The following is an 18,250-nucleotide window of genomic DNA, read 5'->3' on the forward strand; positions in this document are numbered from 1 at the left end:
TCACTCAATAAAAACAAAGTACTTTTCCCCTTGATAACCAGCACACTTCTTCTGTATGTTACAAAAGCGTTACATGGTCGCTGCCCATATCATTGCATAATGCAGAAAATACACAAGAGTTCAGGGGCCTTGCTTTAACAAAGTTACCATTTTCACTGTAGTGTCCAAAACGTATTTCAAGCTGTCAGGCATTCCCAAGGCAGCAAGAGCCTCTCGGTGGATGCTGCAGTGTACCCAAGTGGCATCGGGATTAACTGCTTGCACCTGCATTACCACTCCACTATGTCTCATGGCTTTTGCGCCATCAGTTCAGATACCAACAATTATTGACCACCAACGTCCATTTGATGTCACAAAGCTGTCCAGTATTTTAAAAATATCCTCTCCTGTTGTGCTGGTTTCCAGTGGTTTACAGAAGAGGATGTCTTCCTTAATTGACCCCCCATAAACAGAATGGGAATATACCAGGAGCTGTGTCAGGCCTGCCAAGTCTGTTGACTCATCCAGCTGTAATGCATAGAATTCACTGGCTTGGATGCGAAGCAGTAATTGTTTCAAAACATCTCCAGCCATGACTGATGCGTTGTGAAACAGTGTTGAAGACGTTGTCTGTATAGTTTTTTTGGCCTTTTCCTCCAGCATTGTCCCAGCCATATCTGTGGCAGCAGGAATAATTAAATCCTCCACAATAGCATGGGGATTGCCTGTCCTAGCCACTCGGTAGCTCACCATATACGATGCTTCTAGTCCCTTCTTATTAATGGTATCTATTGCTTTTATACGTCTTACTATTCGGAAGTTGTCTTAAACTTCTTGGTGACAGGGGGCAGTATTTTCACGTCCGGATGAAATGCATGCCCCAATTCAACTGCCTGCTACTCATCCCCAGAAGATAAGATATGCATATTATTAGTATATTTGGATAGAAAACACTCTGAAGTTTCTAAAACTGTTTGAATAATGTCTGTGAGTATAACATAACTTATGTAGCAGGTGAAACCCAGAGGAAAAACCATTTAGATTTTTTTTTTAGGTCACTATTTTCAATGAGGTTTCATTGGGAATCCAGATTTCCAAGGGACCTTCTTGCAGTTACTACCGCTTCGACTGGATGTCACCAGTCTTTAGAAATTGGGTGAGGTTTTTCCTTTGTGTAATGAAGAAGTAGCCCTGTTCAAAACGAGGGTTACTTCAAGTGTACTGTTTGTTAGAGGCGCGTGACCCGAAAGGTAGCGTCAGTTTGTTTTCTTCCTGTATTGAACACAGATCATCCAGTCTTCAATTGTATCGATTATTTATACCTAAAGTTGTATTACAAAAGTAGTTTGAAATGTTTTGGCAAAGTTTACAGGTAACTTTTGAGATAATTTGTAGTCACGTTGCGCAAGTTGGAACCAGTGTTTTTCTGGATCAAACGTGCCAAATAAATGGACATTTTGGATATATATCGACGGAATTAAACGAACAAACCACAGTCAGAGGTCTGAGAGAGAGAGAGAGGTCTGAGAGAGAGAGAGAGAGGTCTGAGAGAGAGAGAGAGGTCTGAGAGAGAGAGAGAGGTCTGAGAGAGAGAGGGGTCTGAGAGAGAGGTCAGAGAGAGAGAGTGCCTGAGGACCGGCAGGCCGACCAACCAGGCGGCTCAGAGAAGCTTTATTTCAATTAGCAAGGAGGTCTGGAAGTGGAGCAGCTGTGACATAAGGCATGACTGGCTGTGTAAATATGCACAAGGAGGCGGATGTAGTGCCCGTACGCACACGCCATTACCTCAGCCTCAGAGCCTGATGCTCTCATCTCGTCTCCCGTGACACACTCCCTCTCTCTGATGGTCGGTCTACTGTAGGCCACTGCTTATACATCACATGTGAAATAGCTTCAATGCCCTCATTATGAAATGTTCAGAATGATACATCTTGAATAGAGTATGCTGTACAGACAGTGGCTGTATGGAACTTTATGAAACAAAATGGTCAGACATGAGCAAAATTAAGCAACGCACGCACACATACTCACACACACTGTACACACATGGGTGGGTGGATATGTACACACAATTACGTCTCACAGATTGTGAGTGTCAGGGGGCTAATTAGCTGAATAAATTAGGCTAAAAGGTTTACCAGTGAATTCATTGGATGTGTTGCTAGTCTCTGAAGGCCAACTCAGCCTGCCTGAAGAAAAAGAAAGCCAGGACCGTTCATATGAGCAGTGGGTATAGTAAGGCTATCAGGTTATATTTATTCCACTTCAAGTCCTTTTCCCTATACTAAAAATCAGAGAATATGGTCATCCTAACAGTAACCGGTCATTTGTTGACTTAAATACTCTAAAGTCATTGTGGGGCTGAATGAAGCCAGGACAGGAGAAGAGAGGCAAAGGCCAGTCAGTTGGACATAATAAGGTCTCTGGAAGGTCAGTGAGAAAATTGCTCTGAATGCACTGCTGTAATAGGGTTCATACTAACAAGGTCTCATCACCCTCTGTTTTTCATTCAGAGCCTGGGCTTGTTGAGATCCCCAAACTCAAATCAGACCTAAATCAAGGCTCTATCTCAACCATCATCTCTTAAAAAGCAATATTATGCAAGTGTATCCCTTAGATTGTTCTTGCACATAGTGACCTAGTTATGAATTTACCTTTAGTTGACAAAGGGTTCAAGTCTGATTTTCTTTTTGACATGATAGCGATCTCTGAATGATCTCCCTTTGACAATAGCCTTATAAGGCATCATCATGAATTTAGGATCTACATTTAGAATCTAGATGATTCACACAGGTGCACAGGAAGAAAAAAAAAACATACAAAAGACACCATTTTAAGTAGTCATTTTTATATACACATGTATATATTCATATATTACACATTTAATACAGGCATATTGAGATCGATCATGAAGAGAAGAACAGAAAAAAAGTGGCTGAGATATTTGTAAAAATGTACATTTCATGAGAAATCATATACACACAATTTTGCTTTTTTAACTATCCTTTTTGACAGACATACATACAAAGAATTACCATGATGACAAGCTGATGACAAAAAATGATGACAAATCACAGGGTGTTATGTAGAGACAGCAAGATCCAGCTTGCTAAATATACGTTGCATATATATTCCCGTTTCTGTGTGGGGTTTCTCTGATCGAAGGGGTGAATCGAGAGTAGCCTGTGCTGTTTAAAGGAGAACGCCACAAAAATATGTTGTTCCTCTCTAAATGTTCCTCACCTGCTACATTTGTTTTGCATGATAATGCTTTAGTTTAGTAAACTCCATTCAGATAACCTCACATCATTTGGTTGGGACAGTATGGTGTCATATAGTGTTCTTGAAGAGATTTAAATAAATGTTGTTTTTTTGTGTATTATTTTACCCATCATACAACTAAAGTAAGTATCTGCCTCTACAATTCTACTGAAGGTTGCAAATCTCTTCTTTAAAAAAAATTGTACATACAATTTAAAAATGTCCAATAAAACAGTGGTGATTCAGATGAATCCATGCCCTTACAAAACAAAATCTTGACCGAATCGTACTGTGTACAAAACAAATAATATTTTAAACATCAACATTGTTAAACAATAATTACTTCTGTATCATAGTTATTAAATTCTGTGGCCACATGGACTAAGTATTTTGTTGTTGTACTGAACAGTTTCATTTTGAGGATAGGTTGGATACAGAGATACATAGAGATAGATAGAGAAGAGTCTAGATGGATATATGGAGATGAGTCCTCTATCTCTATGGGCGGATCACATATTAACTAGTAAGTGATGCGATGAGACGAAAGGCATCTTTTTATACAAGTAAGCGAAAGGCTTGGATTAACCAGATCTACTCATAGTGCCTCTGAAATGGCACACTATTCCATAGTGCACTACTATTAAACAAAATAATTGAACTATATACTGTGGGGCATAGGCTGTCATTTCAGAAGCAGCAAGAACGTTAACAGTATCAAACACTAACTGTTCCAAAGACAAGGTGTCTACAAGGATACAGTGGTCAGATGGCCACATACAGGATGGACAGTAACAGTACAAATCTAGTATTGAAGTAACCTACAATGCCTAGAGGCCTTTAGAAAATAGTCCACAATCACAGTGTTGCTGATGTGCCCATTATCAATGTTTGTAATGACATTACAGTACTGATCATTTACCTATGTCAAAACAATGGTTTTGGGGAGGAGGCATTGGATGAAAAAGGCATACAAAAACATGTTTGTGATATTGATAGAACTAACTGCTACATAACGTGCATGCATATCCCTCCATCTAGGAGATGTAGCCCATCTAGATACTGGTCCTCCATTGGTATATAAGGCAAGAATGAATCACTCAGTATGACATCGAGTCAGCACCAAGAACCTTTGTCTGTCTCTCTCCTTACAGGCAAATATGGCAGTTACAGTATGTAACCTATCCCAACTGCATTTTATTACCGTCATCAACAGATGTCAAGGTATATTTTCATAAGGCATTTCTAGAATTGATTTGGCCTGATTTTGATTAAGAAGCTAGGTCAGTAGGTTGTCCAGTGCTCTTAAATAGACAGAAGGCTTTTTGGGAACAAAGATCTCTCTCTGATCAAAGAGAGAAAAATACCCCAGATAGAAAAGACTTTCAAATATGACATCGTAGCAAAGAGCAAACTGAGACAGTGAGTCCACTGGATCAGTGGTTTCTGGAAGACAGATGCCTTTGGGTTTGACTGGTGTAGAAACTGGAGGCATTTTCCTTTCAATGTCCAAAAACAGTACTATTATAAAACAACAACTGGCACAAGACTAGTGCTTTCTTTTTTGTTAACATACAAAAGGGCAGAAAGAAAAGATAGGCACGTTTCTCAATGAATTTATCCACAGTAAGAAGAGGCACTGAGGTCAGTTCAGTATGGGTTGCGCCTGTCACTCGGCCGTGTCATTGCCATTGTTAGCAATGTTCTAGACGTCACAGCCATATTGATACCCAAAAGTAGAATGTGGGCTAATGACTTTGAACGGGGGCTAATGAGTGTTTTGTCTAAATTACACTATAGTGGAAATACGATGTCATTTCTAAAGTAGGCAAATATTTAGTAAGAAACAACTTTGCCATCATTATGATGTTGTCAAATGTACTTTATGCAGATGGAAATGTTGATAGCTAGCAATGCTAACGTTAGCCATCCAGTGGTTTCCTCTCATGTTGCTAGCCAGCAAACATTACACTAAATCTAAAGTCAATATAGCAAGATCAAAATGTTGACAAAAGGTTTTCCTACTAATTATTTTCCTTCTTTAGAAATGTAAATATATTTCCAAGCCACTGTAATGCACTTTTGATTAAATATTCATCAGCACCAATTGACAATGCATTGAGTGGAATGATCAGTCGGGCATCAGTCCTAAAACCAATGTTCAAAACAATATTGTGACGAAACGTGCAGCACACAAATTGTTTTTTGCCTTTGAACGAGAACACTTAAAATGTACTTTGTATGGTTGTCTGAAGCAACATACAACCAATTAAGCTTGTGCTATGACAGTTTTAGAGAAGCTGTTTAGTTTAAGACAGCTTCTACTTCAATTTCTTCATTGCACACAATCAGAATAGGAAGAGCCCAGAAAAAAAAAATCTTGCAAAGTACAATACTCAGCGACCGTATTTCGACTGGAGAAGAGGAGGGGGTGAGGGAAGATAGTTTGGCCTTTCCACTTCTCTAATCACATCTTCTCTTCTCACTGTTTTACACAAAATCTTTGTTACTTAAGAGCTTCAGTGGAATACACAGAACATTTACAAAGGAGAAAATAAAATGTCCGGAAAGATTGTTAGTGCAGAATTTTTTCCCATTTTTTTTGTTGTTGTTGATATAATATATATATATTTATATATAAGCCATACATTGTCACCTATACACAACAAAACACTACGATTCTGACTTTATAAAAGTCTGAATTAAATCAGAAAGCATTACACTTCTCAATATCTATACCTTTACATTTCCTGACAGCCCAACGTTTATTTTGATTTTATTATGAAAAAAAACAGTGTTCAATACTCAGTGCTGCTTTACTGCAGTAAGAAGCTCTCTTCTCTCTTCCCGGGGACAGATGGGTCCATTGGGACATAATATTAAGACGGTTTACAAAATGTCTGGATGTGTCACAAAAACCTGTTGTATTCGCTTGCACCTCTCCCCTCTAACCTTCCCTTTCCATAAATATGACAAAAAAGACTAAACTATTGAAAATAAAAACTTTCAATAGAGCCGTTGTGCTTGGGGGTCCAGGCCGGTGTGCCTACTCAACAGTCTGCCATGTAACGACCTAGGAGAATAAGGAACAACACAGACATTAGACCCCAGTATAGACCACATCATTCACATTTGACTAACCAAAAGGGAGTGTCTTCACCTCAAGTCACAACAGATACAAAGAAGAATAGATCTAAGAATAGATTATGTGGTGAGTAGGAAAGAAAATCTACCATACATGTTATATGCTCCTTTGCTTTACTCCTGCACCCATATGTTTTGGCTGCAGAAGCCTTTATCAGGTGTCAGATTCTGTGTCTAGATCTTGGTCCTATACATACCTGTGGCAAACCTCTTCTTGTTGAGGGACAGTCTGTACCCAGCTCCCAACAGCTCCATGTCCACCCCTGACAGCGTGCTCCCCTCGCTCATAAACTGCACAGCCAGGGTGGTTGGGGTGGACGGGCCATCCGACAGCTCAAACTTAGCCCTCAGAGACCCCGAGCCTTCATTATCAGACTTCTCTGAGATATCACTCAGCTTCCATAGAGACTTATTCAGCTCTGAGTTCCTGGTGGAAAGAGATGAAAGAAGTATCTTACACAAGCAGTTGCATTTCCACTCTACCATAGAGACATGACAAACAGAAATACACTATTCAGTGTTTCGCCTAAATTCATTCATTTTAAATCGTTGCCACCACTGACAAAAAAAGGTAAATTGTGAGTCTCATAGCAAAGGGTCTGAGAATACTTATGTAAATAGTGTTTCTGTTTATTATTTTCAAAAATTATGCAAAAAAATCTAGAAACCTGTTTTCGCTTTGTCATTATGGGGAAAGGGTCTGAGAATGATTGATGAGGGGAAAAAAATATTTGATACATTTCAGAATAAGGTGGTAACGTAACAAAATGTGGAAGAAGTCAAGGGGTCTGAATACTTTCAGAATGCAATGTTTATATAAAGTATATATAGAATTCAAATATTTTTCTGCACAGATGGGCTTTTAAAATCAGAGTGACAAGTTGTAAAGTTACATATCTTCAGATTCTCATCAGATCGTCTGAGAAACCTCCAAAGGTAACTAGCTAGCTAGCGTGTAATCCTGGATGTGTAGCCAATAGACACAGGTAATAATTGTTAGCTAAGATACAGTAATGTTAAGCTAGCTAAATTCTTTGGGGGTTAATATAGAATTGGCTGGTGATGTCATTGAGTTCAAGAAATACAATTAAAACAGTCCTCGAATTTCAAATGTGGTAAAAATAAATTAATTTCAAAGAGAACATAATTAAATGTTCATGCATTTTGGAGTAGGAATGTCCTTTTAAAAAATGTGTTTAAAAAATGACCTCACAGTCATACAGGAAGACCCCACCCTCGCCACTACCTCTACCCCCACTCCAGAAAAAAATCCTAGAGGAAACACTGCTATTACTACAGATATACAACAACAAAAAACACATGTAATGCTAGCGATAAGTACAGTACAACATTAACCATGCTCACAGCTGATGCCAGTGCTGTGCTGTCTTGACTGTTGTGGTCTGTTTTTGTAATGGAAAATCAAATTTACCAATAAGAGTCAGTCAATTCGAATCAATCAAGCAAGCAATATATCAAAGCATCAGTGACTGGCAGGTGGCAGCGTGGTAGGAAGAGCTTGTCCCATGAATTCATCACAAAAATTGAGGATTAGCTGATAACTATGAAACAAACATTCTGGATAATATAGAGAATCTGGAGCTACTTATTGATCAGCATTTTGATATGCTCGAAAAAGAAGCGAACAAGAGAAGACCTTTAATCGAGTTCTGCGAGCGAAACTGAAGAGAAGCCGTCTAAAATTCCAAATGTAACATTGGAGGGGGACGTTTTTATAACTATGTCTCCAGAAGATGGAGCATTGCTTACAAGTATGAGCAAGCAGTTAAAAAAACTGGATCTATTGCATGGGCTACTGCGGGAGGTTGAGGCCTTAAAAACAGGAATGGATTACAGTAATAAAATGCTGGAAGAAATACGAGCGGATAATAAGATATTGAAAACTACCGTGGACTCCCTAAAAGACACTACAGAGAGGCTCTGGTATGATAAAACAATGAAAGTCGAATTACTTGATCTAAAGTGCAGAAGTATGAAAAATAATATTGTTCTAATTGTTATAATGGGCATAAAGGGAAAAAGTCAAGGTGTTCATGAAAATTAATCTCAAGATGACGGACGAACAGGTGGAAACAATTGATTTTCAAACGGGCTCACCGTTTCGGTGGCAGAGCAGAGGGAAGGCCCCGTCCGATCGTAGCTATGCTAACCCACTACAACATGAAAATTGCCTAGTTACAACAGGGTAGGGGAGAACATCCCATTCTCTATTAATGAACAATTTCCTCATGAAATAGTGGCGAGACGACGTGCCCTGTACCCCACTTTCAAAAGGCTCCGAGCAGAGAAGCAGAATGTTCGTCTAGTGGTCGATAAATATGTCAACAACCAAATGTTCAAGGACTAAAAGATTACAACGTGGCTGTGAGTGATAGCTACCTCCTGTTGAATAAGTTTCCAGATACATATTTGCACCGCATTACACAGTAAACATATGGATTCAACTAACCGGTGCCCCACACACATTGACTCTGTACCGGCTATATACCCCTGTATATATTGTTATTTTTTACTCCTCCTCTTTAATTCCTTGTTACTTTTATCACTTATCCGTATTTTTTTAACTGCACTGTCGGTTAAGGGGCTCGTAAGTAAGCATGTCACTGTAAGTTCTACACCTGTTGTATTCGGCGCCTGTGACTAATAACATTTGATTTGATTGATTTGTTTTTTACATGAACGACTTTTATTTGTCTTTTTCATACAGTATGGAACCGTGGACTATGTGGACTTAAAATAAGGTTGGACTTGTGGTAATGCAGAATGGGTATGATGAACTTATCCTTTTTCTATTTAGGCAATATGGAACTTTGGACGTAGTATCAGGTTTTGATTCAGGGGAAGGCGAAGATGGGTAAGGCTGATCTTTTTTCTTTCTGATTGTTTATTTATTTAATTTGAAGATTGAACATTAGAAATACCAAGGTTGTTTTTTTCAGTTTGATATGATATGGCCTAATTGTAGAGGTCGGGTATATTATGACTTAAAAGCTGTTATATAGTGCGGCCCTTGTTTGCCGATGTGAATCGGAAACGATTAGCTTTTAAGATAAAACGTAATAAATAAATAGATTTATTATAAGGCTAAATTATTATATAACTAAAAACCTGCCTAGGTTCTCTATTGGAATAGTCCTATACGATCCTAAAATAATTGGTGTTATTACCCTTTTACATTTAAAATATAAATCTCAATATAAAAAATGTAAAGGATGATTCTTGTTCCGATACACACCGGCAAATGGAGTAGGTATTGTCTACAGGGTTGTTGTTTCTGTTAGTGTGTGGCGGGCTGGTTAAGACAGATAAACTGATTGAAGTCAAAGGTAGAACTAACACAATCACTGGCTTATGGAAGCACTTCCCTAAGGGAGAGAGAGGTATATTATATTTCTATATAAGCTATTTATGCTACCTTTTATATTATTGAGTCTAATGATATAGGCCTATGTGTAAAACAGCCGAGGTGATAACGCAACAACCCTGGAATAAAAACAAAATGTGTATCGTGGAGAGAGGGTTGGTTTTACAGGTTTACTCGCTCTGTATTGTCAGTAATGCATGTATTCTTGGCTATCGTGCCATGGCTGTGTCAGTCGATTGTAAGTTAAACTAGGGTATTCCTTTATGGGCAGTGTGATGCCTAAGACACATTTTTTAATAGCAGTCATTAGCGGCCGTTAGAATCTATGTTCCCTTTTCCTTCCTCCTTTTTTTGTCGGAACACAACAGGCTATATGAGGACTACATGAAATATGTCTCGAATGTTATGGACATAAAAAAAAGGACTGGTCTTGCGATATATCTAGGTTGTTTTCTCTTGTCCCGCAGGTGTGATGTACCGATCCTGTGCAGGTGTTGTTGCACGTGGTCTGCCACTGCGAGGACGATCAGCTGTCCGTCCTGTCTCCCTGTAGCGCTGTCTTAGGCGTCTCACAGTACAGACATTGCAATTTATTGCCCTGGCCACATCTGCAGTCCTCGCGCATCCTTGCAGCATGCCTAAGGCACATTCACGCAGATGAGCAGGGACCCTGGGCATCTTGCTTTTGGTGTTCTTCAGAGTCAGTAGAAAGGCCTCTTTAGTGTCGTAAGTTTTCATAACTGTGACCTTAATTGCCTACCGTCTGTAAGCTGTTAATGTCTTAACGACAGTTCCACAGGTGCATGTTCATTAATTGTTTATGGTTCATTGAACAAGCATGCGAAACAGTGTTAAAACCCTTTACAATCTGTGAAGTTATTTGGATTTTTATGAATTATCTTTGAAAGACAGGGTCCTGAAAAAGGGATGTTTCTTTTTTTGCTGAGTTTATAAAATTCTTGCCACCAACAGATTGTTATATACAGTGAGGGAAAAAAGTATTTGATCCCCTGCTGATTTTGTACGTTTGCCCACCGACAAAGAAATGATCAGTCTAACATTTTAATGGTAGGTTTATTTGAACAGTGAGAGACAGAATAACAACAAAAAAATCCAGAAAAATGCATGTCAAAAATGTTATAAATTGATTTGCATTTTAATGAGGGAAATAAGTATTTGACCCCTCTGCAAAACATGACTTAGTACTTGGTGGCAAAACCCTTGTTGGCAATCACAGAGGTCAGACATTTCTTGTAGTTGGCCACCAGGTTTGCACACATCTCAGGAGGGATTTTGTCCCACTACTCTTTTTTATTTTACCTTTATTTAACTAGGCAAGTCAGTTAAGAACAAATTCTTATTTTCAATGACGGCCTAGGAACAGTGGCTTAACTGCCTGTTCAGGGGCAGAACGACAGATTTGTACCTTGTCAGCTGGGGGGTTTGAACTTGCAACCTTCCGGTTACTAGTCCAACGCTCTAACCACTAGGCTACTTTGCAGATCTTCTCCAAGTCATTAAGGTTTCGAGGCTGACGTTTGGCAACTCAAACCTTCAGCTCCCTCCACAGATTTTCTATGGGATTAAGGTCTGAAGACTGGCTAGGCCACTCCAGGACCTTAATGTGCTTCTTCTTGAGCCACTCCTTTGTTGCCTTGGCCATGTGTTTTGGGTCATTGTCATGCTGGAATACCCATCCACGACCCATTTTCAATGTCCTGGCTGAGGGAAGGAGGTTCTCACCCAAGATTTGACGGTACATGGTCCTGTCCATCGTCCCTTTGATGCGGTGAAGTTGTCCTGTCCCCTTAGCAGAAAAAAAAAACCAAAGCATAATGTTTCCACCTCCATGTTTGGCGGTGGGGATGGTGTTCTTGGGGTCATAGGAAGCATTCCTCCTCCTTCAAACACAGCGAGTTGAGTTGATCCCAAAGAGCTCCATTTTGGTCTCATCTGACCACAACACTTTCACCCAGTTGTCCTCTGAATCATTCAGATGTTCATTGGCAACTTCAGACGGGCATGTATATGCGCTTTCTTGAGCAGGGGGACCTTGCGGGCGCTGCAGGATTTCAGTCCTTCACGGCGTAGTGTGTTACCAATTGTTTTCTTGGTGACTATGGTCCCAGCTGCCTTGAGATCATTGACAAGATCCTCCTGTGTAGTTCTGGGCTGATTCCTCACCGTTCTCATGATCATTGCAACTCCACGAGGTGAGATCTTGCATGGAGCCCCAGGCCGAGAGAGATTGACAGTTCTTTTGTGTTTCTTCCATTTGCGAATAATCACACCAACTGTTGTCACCTACTCACCAAGCTGCTTGGCGATGGTCTTGTAGCCCATTCCAGCCTTGTGTAGGTCTACAATCTTGTCCCTGACATCCTTGGAGAGCTCTTTGGTCTTGGTGGGGAGTTTGGAATCTGATTGATTGCTTCTGTGGACAGGTGTGCTCCTAATCTCAGCTCGTTACCTGTATAAAAGACACCTGGGAGCCAGAAATCTTTCTGATTGAGAGGGGGTCAAATAGTTATTTCCCTCATTAAAATGAAAATCAATTTATAACATTTTTGACATGCGTTTTTCTGGATTTTTTTGTTGTTCTGTCTCTCACTGTTCAAATAAACCTAACATTAAAATTATAGACGGATCATTTCTCTGTCAGTGGGCAAACGTACAAAATCAGCAGGGGATCAAATACTTTTTCGCCTCACTGTATTTGGGGCATACAACTATCTCAGCTCTGTAGACTTTGCTGCGAAGAGACAAAATCAATAGATCATTTATTTTGGTATTGCCCCGATGTAGCTTGTTTCTGGTCACAGGTTCAGGAATTGTAAAAAAAAAAAAATCACAACATGCACTTAAAATTAACTTTACAAATACCATTGTTGGGCGATTTGGAAAGCCATCGTCAGTCAATAAATAATATAATAATACTCGTAGGAAAGGTTTTCAACTTTAGCTCACAATATGTGGATACTACATGATTATAAAGGTTAAAAAATTATGTAAAACATCACAGCACAATGAAAAATATACAGCACATGGAAACCAAACGAGGGTGGTCTATGGTGATAGGTGGGATGGTCTGAGAATGGCTGAGGGTTGAGATGAAAGAGTTTATGTTTGGTATTGTATTATTGTTATGTGACTGCTTTAAATATAAAAGTACCATTTCTGTCAAATTTGTATGTAAAATGTATATGCTAAATTTGTATGTAAAATGTATGTATATGTAGCAAAAAAAAGCTGTAAAAAAACTAAAATATATTTGTCCTCCGAAGAGGGGTGGAGGGGTTAATAAAATAAAATATATATAAACTAAATAGTACTGCTGTCCACATGTTCTCTGGTCATTTCTCTCACCAGACAGCATTGGGCAGGGACTGCATGTTGATGACCTCTCCGTCTACAGGCACTAGGACCTGTACGTTGGAAAGAGGGCCGGGGTAGAGCATGGACTCTGGGTTGTAACGGTAGTCCAGCCTCAGGTCAGTGGTGGTGGGGGTACACTTCCAGTACACTGCCAGGTTCAGAGGGGTGGACTGGATCCCATTAGAGGACACCTAGACAGAGGGACAGGTCAGAGATCAAGTCAGTGGTAGCGGGGGTGCACTTCCAGTACACTGCCAGGTTCAGAGGGAGGTTGACTGGATCCCATTAGAGGACACCTGCACACCCAGTGATGCAGCATAAGGTCAGAAGGAAAACAGCAAAGATCATATTATTGGAGAGATGCCAAAACAATTAATACACTAACAATATGTGAAATAAATACATTTACAAACACAAATTTGATGGTAATAAACATTTCATTTTGAGTACAACTTATTTTACTTCTGGAGTATATACTGTAGGTGTTTTCAATATACTAAAGTGAGTATTTAATTTAGTCTGGGTCTAACCTGGTATTTGAGGATGTCCACATTGTAGTAGGATGCAGCAGGGTTCTGCTCTGATGCTTTCCTGAGGTAGGATGTGAGAGCTTGCATGTTGAACCAAAAGTCCTTGGTATTAGTGTCACTTTGCGAGGGATCACTGGATAACACACACACACACACACACACACACACACACACACACACACACACAGGAAATGATCAGAGACTCAAGTATTCATTGCTCTGTGTGTGCATGCGCACTTGCACCGAGCTCCAATAGCTTGGAAACCCTTTAATTGCCCCCCAGCTATTAAAAAATGAATTCCGTTTGATTCAATTAGTCCAGCCATGTGGACTCAGAGTTACCCAGATGAAGCAGTCCGAGAAGGACAGAAAGAAAACAGGGAAGAAAAGATCTTCTTTTCCTTTGGGGGAAGAAAGGAATCCACTCGTCAAAGAGACTCTCAGGTGGCTGTCTGTTTTCCACTGATGATTCACTGCTAATAAGTTGGCTAGGGCTAGACACATGGTGACTATGCTGGAGAAAACACAACATGAAGCTTCAATTTAGAGGTGATATTATCGCTTGTTGAGAGTTGACGTAACACTCCTCTAGACATGGCCTGTTGAGAACCTGATGTCTGAAGAGGAATGGTGGAAAATAGTTCGCTGTCAGGATAATGACAGGTTTATGACCGATGCTAATAGAATTTCCCCTCAATGACGCAAGCTAGGTTTCCCCTCATTACCCCACCACCACCACCACCACTATCCCCTCCCTCCCCTCAACACCTCTCTCTATGGGCTGCCACCCTGATATGCTCCAGTCTTTTCCACTGGTGTTCAACCAGTGTTATAGCCTTTTTTGGGGTCCAAACGTGCACACACCTGTATAGGAATCTGGTCATTACTGATATAGCTGAATGATTCTCTATGGTCCTGTATGCCTGTATGGTAACCACACATCAATCAGGTTCATTAAAACATTGTATGAATGTTTATGTTAACCATATCAACTGTGAATAAAACATTATCAGAATGTTGAAATTTCTCCACTCACCTGAACAGTAGTGTCTGGTTGGGGAGGATCTGCTCCAGTTTGGACGTGCTCTTCAGTTTGAAGGTGAGCACGGCAGGGGAGGGGTTACTGGTGAACACCTTGATGATACCCATGGGGAAGGACAGGGTCATGTCACCAGTGATCTTTACTATGCACCTAGATAGTGAAGGAGAGCAGCACGTAAAGGGTTAAACCTGTGATCTTCCCCACACTCGAGGAGACGTGAAAAGCAGCAAAGAAAGAGAGCAGGCCCTACAGCTCACGCAAAGAGACAAATTGCCACCACACTGGATAGTTTTGTTCAAGTGACATGCGGATGTTACAGCACATCAGAGATTATACTGCCGCGGATGCGCACAGAAAAGGAAACAGTACATGGGACATGTCTATGCATGAACTCAAAGCATTTATTGCACTCATATCAAATTGATCTGATAGGTTTGAGGTTAACTTTTTTTCCCCAAGAGACCATGCCACGCAACCGCTTCAGAGAGATTGAGAGACACCTGCATTTTGATGGCGAGGATACCAAACACGCGTGCAGGCGGACCAAGATCACTGCCGTCTCAGACACCTGGAAATGTTGTGTGAAGAACTGCCTTGCCAGGAGAGAATATAAAACTGTTGATGAGCAACTATTCCAAAACCAATTCTCGGTGCCATTTCACCCAATACATGGCCAACAAACTGGACCAAAGTTTTGGTAGGCCGCCGATGTCGAATCCAAGTACTTGCTCAATGGCTTTCCATATCTGGGGAAAGATGAATCCAGGCCAGTGGGTGATCGACTGTTTGAGCCTGTGGTTTTGAGACTCAGAGCGTTACATGGGCAAAGGCAGTGACAACGGACAACTTCTTCACATCAATTTCCCTGGCAGACAAGTTGATTGCAAAGAAGACAAGCCTGCTCGGAACCTTGAACAAACAGAGTAGGGAGCTGCCGCCCTCTGCGCAAAACATACCAGCGGAGCTGTACTCCATATCGGTGACGGAGAGAGACAACCACCTGGTTATATTATCTTTTACTTTCTACATTGTCAAAAGAAGCTGAAACTTAACTGTATTACTTACTATAACTATATTGCCAATCAAATCTACAAATAAAATGTATTACACTGTAATGTTTTATTGTAGGGAACGAAAATAAGCTATACGTTTTTCACAACGACTTGGTAGAACGTTACAAAACTTATCCTTGACTCTATCCAAACAAATAACGATTGTTTTATATCTTGTCATGGATATATTTCCACATCCTTTATAATTGTTTATGCACTATTTAGCAAATCAAATTTTATTACTAACATGCACCGAACACAACAGGTGTTGTACAATAAAATGCTTACTTACGAATCCCTAACCAACAACGCAGTTTAAAGAAATACGGATAAGAATAAGAAATAAAAGTAACAAGTAATTAAAGAGCAGCAGTAAAATAACAATAGCGAGACTACCAGCACCGGTTAGTTCAGGTAATATGTACATACAGTTGAAGTCAGAAGTTTACATAAACCTTAGCCAAATACATTTAAACTCAGTTTTTCACAATTCCTGACATTTAATCCAAGTAAAAATTCCCTGTCTTAGGTCAGTTAGGATCACCACTTTATTTTAAGAATGTGACATTTTAGAAAAATAGTAGAGTATTATTTATTTCACATTCCCAGTGGGTCAGAAGTTTACATAGACTCAATTAGTATTTGGTAGCATTGCCTTTAAATTGTTTAACTTCGGTCAAAAGTTTCAGTAGCCTTCCACAAGCTTCCCACAATAAGTTGGGTGAATTTTGGCCCACTCCTGACAGAGCTGGCGTAACTGAGACAGGTTTGTCGGCCTCCTTGCTCGCACACGCTTTTTCAGTTCTGCCCACAAATTTTCTAAAGGATTGAGGTCAGGGCTTTGTGATGTCCACTCCAATACCTTGACTTTGCTGTCCTCAAGCCATTTTGCCACAACTCTGGAAGTATGCTTGGGGTCATTGTCCATATAGAAGATCCATTTAGACCCAAGCTTTAGACCCAAGACCCAAGCTTTAACTTCCTGACTGATGTCTTGAGATGTTGCTTCAATATATCCACGTAATTTTCCATCCTCATTATGCCATCAATTTTGTGAAGTGCACCAGTCCCTCCTGCAGCAAAGCTCCCCCACAACATGATGCTGCCACCCCCGTGCTTCACGGTTGGGATGGTGTTCTTTGGATTGCAAGCCTCCCCTTTGTCCTCCAAACATAACGATGGTCATTATGGCCAAACAGTTCTATTTTTTTTTTCATCAGACCAGAGGACATTTATCCAAAAAGTACAATCTTTGTCCCCATTTGCATTTGCAAATTGTACTCTGGCTTTTTAATGGCGGTTTTGGAGCAGTAGCTTCTTCATTGCTGAGTGGACTCGTTTTACTGTGGATATAGATAGACTCTTTTGCACCATTTCCTCCAGCATCTTCACAAGGTCCTTTGCTGCTGTTCTGGGATTGATTTGCCCTTTTCGAACCAAAGTACGTTCATCTCTGGGAGACAGAACGCGTCTCCTTCCTGAGCGGTATGACGGCAGCGTGGTCCCCTGTTTATACTTGCATACTATTGTTTGTACAGATGAACGTGTTACCTTCAGGCGTTTGGATATTGGTCCCAAGGATGAACCAGACTTGTGGAGGTCTACAATTGTTTTTCTGAGGTCTTGGCTGATTTCTTTAGATTTTCCTATGATGTAAAGCAAAGAGGCACTGAGTTTGAAGATAGACCTTGAAATACATCCACAGGTACACCACCAATTGACTCAAATCATGTCAATTAGCCTATCAGAAGCTTCTAAAGCCATGACTTAATTTTCTGGAATTTCCCAGGCTGTTTAAAGGCACAGTCAACTTAGTGTATGTGAACTTCTGACCCACTGGAATTGTGATACAGTGAATTATAAGTGAAATAATCTGTCTGTAAACAATTGTTGGAAAAATTACTTGTGTCATGCACAAAGTAGATGTCCTAAACGACTTGTCAAAACGAAAGTTTGTTAATAAGCCATTTGTGGAGTGGTTGAAAAACCACTCCACAAATAGCTTTAACCAACCTAAGTATATGTAAACTTCCGACTTAAACTGTACATGTAGGTAGAGTTATTAAAGTGACTATGCATAGATGATAACAACAAAGAGTAGCAGCGGTGTAAAAGAGGGGGAGGGGGGGGCAATGCAAATAGTCTGGGTAGCCATTTGATTAGGTGTTCAGGAGTCTTATGGCTTGGGGGTAGAAGCTGTTTAGAAGCCTCTTGGACCTAGACTTGGCGCTCTGGTACCGCTTGTCGGGCAGTAGCAGAGAGAACAGTCTATGACTAGGGTGGCTGGAGTCTTTGACAATTTTTAGGGCCTTCTTCTGACACCACCTGGTATAGAGATCCTGGATGGCAGGAAGCTTGGCCCTGTTCGCACTACCTTCTGTAGTGCCTTGTGGTCGGAGGCCGAGCAGTTGCCATACCAGGAAGTGATGCAACCAGGCAGTGATGCTCTCGATGGTGCAGCTGTAGAACCTTTTGAGGATCTGAG

The 18,250-nt window shown here is 40.4% G+C and overlaps 1 protein-coding gene and 1 long non-coding RNA gene across 7 annotated transcripts in view; one reads left to right on the top strand and one right to left on the bottom strand.

Annotated features, from left to right (window-relative positions):
- Window positions 1-2,807: 2,807 nt before the first annotated feature.
- Window positions 2,808-18,250, bottom strand: part of fcho2 (FCH and mu domain containing endocytic adaptor 2) — a 103,976-nt gene continuing 88,533 nt past the window's right edge. For 5 of the 6 annotated variants that reach the window (XM_024397285.2, XM_024397287.2, XM_024397286.2 and 2 more), the window contains 5 exons: window positions 14,708-14,863; window positions 13,672-13,804; window positions 13,133-13,332; window positions 6,579-6,808; window positions 2,808-6,310 (listed from right to left, as the gene is read on the bottom strand). In XM_024397285.2, coding sequence (XP_024253053.1) covers window positions 6,288-6,310; window positions 6,579-6,808; window positions 13,133-13,332; window positions 13,672-13,804; window positions 14,708-14,863 — 742 coding nt within the window. In that variant the 3' untranslated portion in view covers window positions 2,808-6,287. Of the gene's footprint in view, window positions 6,311-6,578; window positions 6,809-13,132; window positions 13,333-13,379; window positions 13,438-13,671; window positions 13,805-14,707; window positions 14,864-18,250 lie in introns of those variants that run through there. The other variant, XM_024397289.2, reaches the window with a different exon arrangement.
- LOC121841692 lies at window positions 7,673-10,271 on the top strand. Its single transcript, XR_006080731.1, has 3 exons — window positions 7,673-8,766; window positions 9,200-9,256; window positions 10,234-10,271. It is a non-coding gene; the product is annotated as an uncharacterized LOC121841692 (long non-coding RNA).

The sequence above is a fragment of the Oncorhynchus tshawytscha genome, linkage group LG33 (genome assembly GCF_018296145.1).
Source record: "Oncorhynchus tshawytscha isolate Ot180627B linkage group LG33, Otsh_v2.0, whole genome shotgun sequence".
In the NCBI taxonomy this organism is placed as follows: Eukaryota; Metazoa; Chordata; class Actinopteri; order Salmoniformes; family Salmonidae; genus Oncorhynchus; species Oncorhynchus tshawytscha.